Source organism: Triticum aestivum, chromosome 1A, assembly GCF_018294505.1.
Source record: "Triticum aestivum cultivar Chinese Spring chromosome 1A, IWGSC CS RefSeq v2.1, whole genome shotgun sequence".
NCBI classification, from domain to species: domain Eukaryota; kingdom Viridiplantae; phylum Streptophyta; class Magnoliopsida; order Poales; family Poaceae; genus Triticum; species Triticum aestivum.
The window spans coordinates 72424058-72427065 of NC_057794.1; the positions used below are offsets into that span (position 1 = coordinate 72424058).

General features: G+C 51.9%; 1 protein-coding gene across 1 annotated transcript; it reads right to left on the minus strand.

The window, feature by feature from the left end:
• Positions 1-479: 479 nt before the first annotated feature.
• On the minus strand, positions 480-1677 carry LOC123190757 (transcription termination factor MTEF1, chloroplastic). The gene has a single exon (XM_044603470.1). It carries the CDS (start codon positions 1545-1547, stop codon positions 603-605), a length of 945 nt encoding a protein of 314 aa, XP_044459405.1. The 5' UTR covers positions 1548-1677; the 3' UTR covers positions 480-602.
• Between the last annotated feature and the right edge of the window lie 1331 nt (positions 1678-3008).

Sequence of the window (3008 nt, forward strand, 5' to 3'; positions counted from 1 at the left end):
AACACTTTCTACTATGAAGGTGGTAACATAGACTAGTAACATATGTATGTTACTAGTCTAAGTTATTTCTCAGTATGACTAGCCTGATGCTAGTTGATACATACGAATTGATTTCCGTGAGCGGCAACCTTCATGCTACTTGATACTTCTGAATTTGACGGCGAGAGCAGCAATCTTCACCTTCCCAGCGGCGGAAGAAATCTATTTCTCTCCCACCCTGCTTGATACCAATTATTACAAGTTGATGCGCCGCTGTAAATGCTCAGTCCCAGTACTAGTTGATACGAATTAATAATTGCTAAATGATGTTCATCACCATACTAGTAGTTGCAGATAATAATTATTCGTGGCATGTGTCATATCATACTCCTCTAATCAAACGCTGAGACGAAACATTCTGTTCCATCTCATTAGCTCTACTGAACACTAAGACCACGCAACCATTCCGTTTCAGTCTACTTGGTTCTACAACCAAAACATACCCTAAGACCATCCCTTGATAATTGATTGATTAAGAGAGTCCAACCAGATGGTATCATACTTACAGATCACATGTAGTTATGCACAGCTTACAACATCCAAGATCGCCCACTATTGTATTACTAATAATGCACATGGCGGTATGATGCCGCGATCGCATCGTCACGTCTTGCCTTCTCTACCACCGCGCCGACGCCGGCGCCGTCGCCATCCACCCAATAGGCGTGCCAAAGGGGCGACCGCCGCCGTGGCGGCGTGGAGCCGACACAGCCCGCGAGGCAGTCCTCGAACTTGGGCTCCCCAGGCCGGAGCATGGCGGGCAGCGGCATCCTCACGCCGCGCGCGGCGCAGGCCTCGTGGCGCGTCGCGATGCGTGTGTCGAGCGCGTAGGAGAAGTACTCCGGGAAGTCGAAGAGCTCGTCGGCGTCGCGGCCCATGACGCCCAGAAGATACTCAGCCTTGGGCCGCATGTTGCCATCAATGCCGTAGTAGAATAGCGCCGGGAAGCGGCGTGCCATGGAGCGCGCGGCGCGGGAGGGGAGGCCTAGCGACTCGAGGAACTCGATCCGCGGGAGCAGCTTGTCCTCCACGGAGAAGGAGAGCAGGTCGGCACGGCGGTGGAGGTCGGGCACGCCAAGCGCCCGGAGGAAGTAGAGCGTCGGCCGGAGCCGCGCCGCGGCGGAGGACACGAGCAGGCGTGGGCGTCGCCTCAGCACGCGCGGCAGCTCCTCTGCGGGCACTCCGGCCTCGTCGGTCAGGAACCGCAGCGCGGCCGTGATGGTCTCGACGGGCACGGACATTAGCTCGGGGCACATCCCCGCCGCGCGCCGGATATCCTCCGGGCGCACGCCCGTCTCGAGCAAGACAGCTGCGGCGTCTGCGGCCACATGAGGCGACGGTAGCACGTGCTCCTGGGCAGGCGCCGGGGCCGGCGCCGTCGCGGGCGGAAACCCCGGGACGGCGAGCCTGCTGCTCTGTCTGGACCTTAGCGCGACGGCGACGATGCGGAGGCGGCGGGTTGCCACTGGCCTCGAGAGGCGGCCGTGGCGCAGTAGGAGTTCTTCCATGGCCGAACCCTCGCCAGTGAGTGAGGTGAGAGCAGCTGTGGTAGAGTTGGAGTGGGTGAGCGTGGTGAACTGAGACGGATTTGGCGGTTTAGTGGCGAGGAAGAGGATAAGGGCCAAGGCGGGGAGCGCGGGCAGGAGGATAGGGGGCGGAACGGGGAGGGGTGATTGGGCCAGGTGTGATCTCCAGGATTTTTCGTCGCCGAAGAGAATGTGGGTGTGTGTCCTATAGACCGACATTATGCCTACAGTAACATCTTTTCGATAAAACAAATTTTTATTATCTCAAGAATGTAGCATCAAGTCCATACAGAGCATTAGGAGTAACACCCGAGCTCTGAATAACTAGAAAGCACACAGTTAATTTTAAAAAACTTGACAGAAAGAAAACAAAACAAAACCGACAAAAGGGCAACAACAGAGTCCTATAGACCGACACTATGCCTATGTTGAAAGTGGTGGTGGGTCAATACAGAGGTTATGATGCCATCCATGTTGGGAAAAACCCTTCGTAGTCACCTGCTCCAATTGCTTTCACTCCGCCTTGAACATCGGTTGGTACTCGGCTGGATATTGTTCTCGGATATTGGCATTGCCTAGCCAGCCTTTATCGCGAAAGACCCAAAGAGAAAGAGATGTTTCTTTGCCGCCATTAGGCCAACCCAAAAATGAGAGTCTCCAGGTTTTCAATATGCCTGAGACTCTGCCTTTTGGCCTAAATACTTGTTGCGTAGCATTGTTTGCCAAAGACCATCCTCGAAAAGTAGTTTGAACAACCATTTACTAAGTAAGGCCTCATTCTTGACCTCTAGGTCATGAATTCCAAGGCCAGCTTGGTCTTTGGGCCTACAATCCACACTCCATATGGCCAGTCTGTATTTTTTTTCTTTTCCTTCTCTCCTTACCAAAAAAATCTGGATCTAAAATAGTCCATTTTTTGCAAGACCCCTTTTGGTAGTTGGAAGAAAGAAAGCATATAAAGAACCATATTTGTGAGGACGGAATTAATCAAAAACCAGTCGTCCCCCAACTGAGAGCAGCTTTCCGTTCCAACTGCTCAACCGTTTCTCTAGACACTTCTCAACATGCTTCCACTTCGTAATAGTGAGACGCCGATAGTGAACCAGTATTCCCAAATACCTAATAGGCAATTGGCCATGCGTGCAACAAAACAGGTCAGCATATTCGGCTGCCGACTCAACGGCTGGTCTGAAGGAGAACAATTCACTTTTATTGAAGTTAATTTTAAGACCCAACATTTGCTCAAACGCCGAAAGCAATAGTTTCAGGTTTCTAGCTTTCTCCAGGTCATGATCCATAAAAAGAATTGTGTCATCGGTATATTGCAGAATAGAGAGGCCATCATCTACAAGGTGTGGCACTACTCTTGCAATCTGTCCATCCTGCTTGGCACACTCAGTCAGAATAGGCAACATGTCAGCAACAATGTTAAATAACATTGGG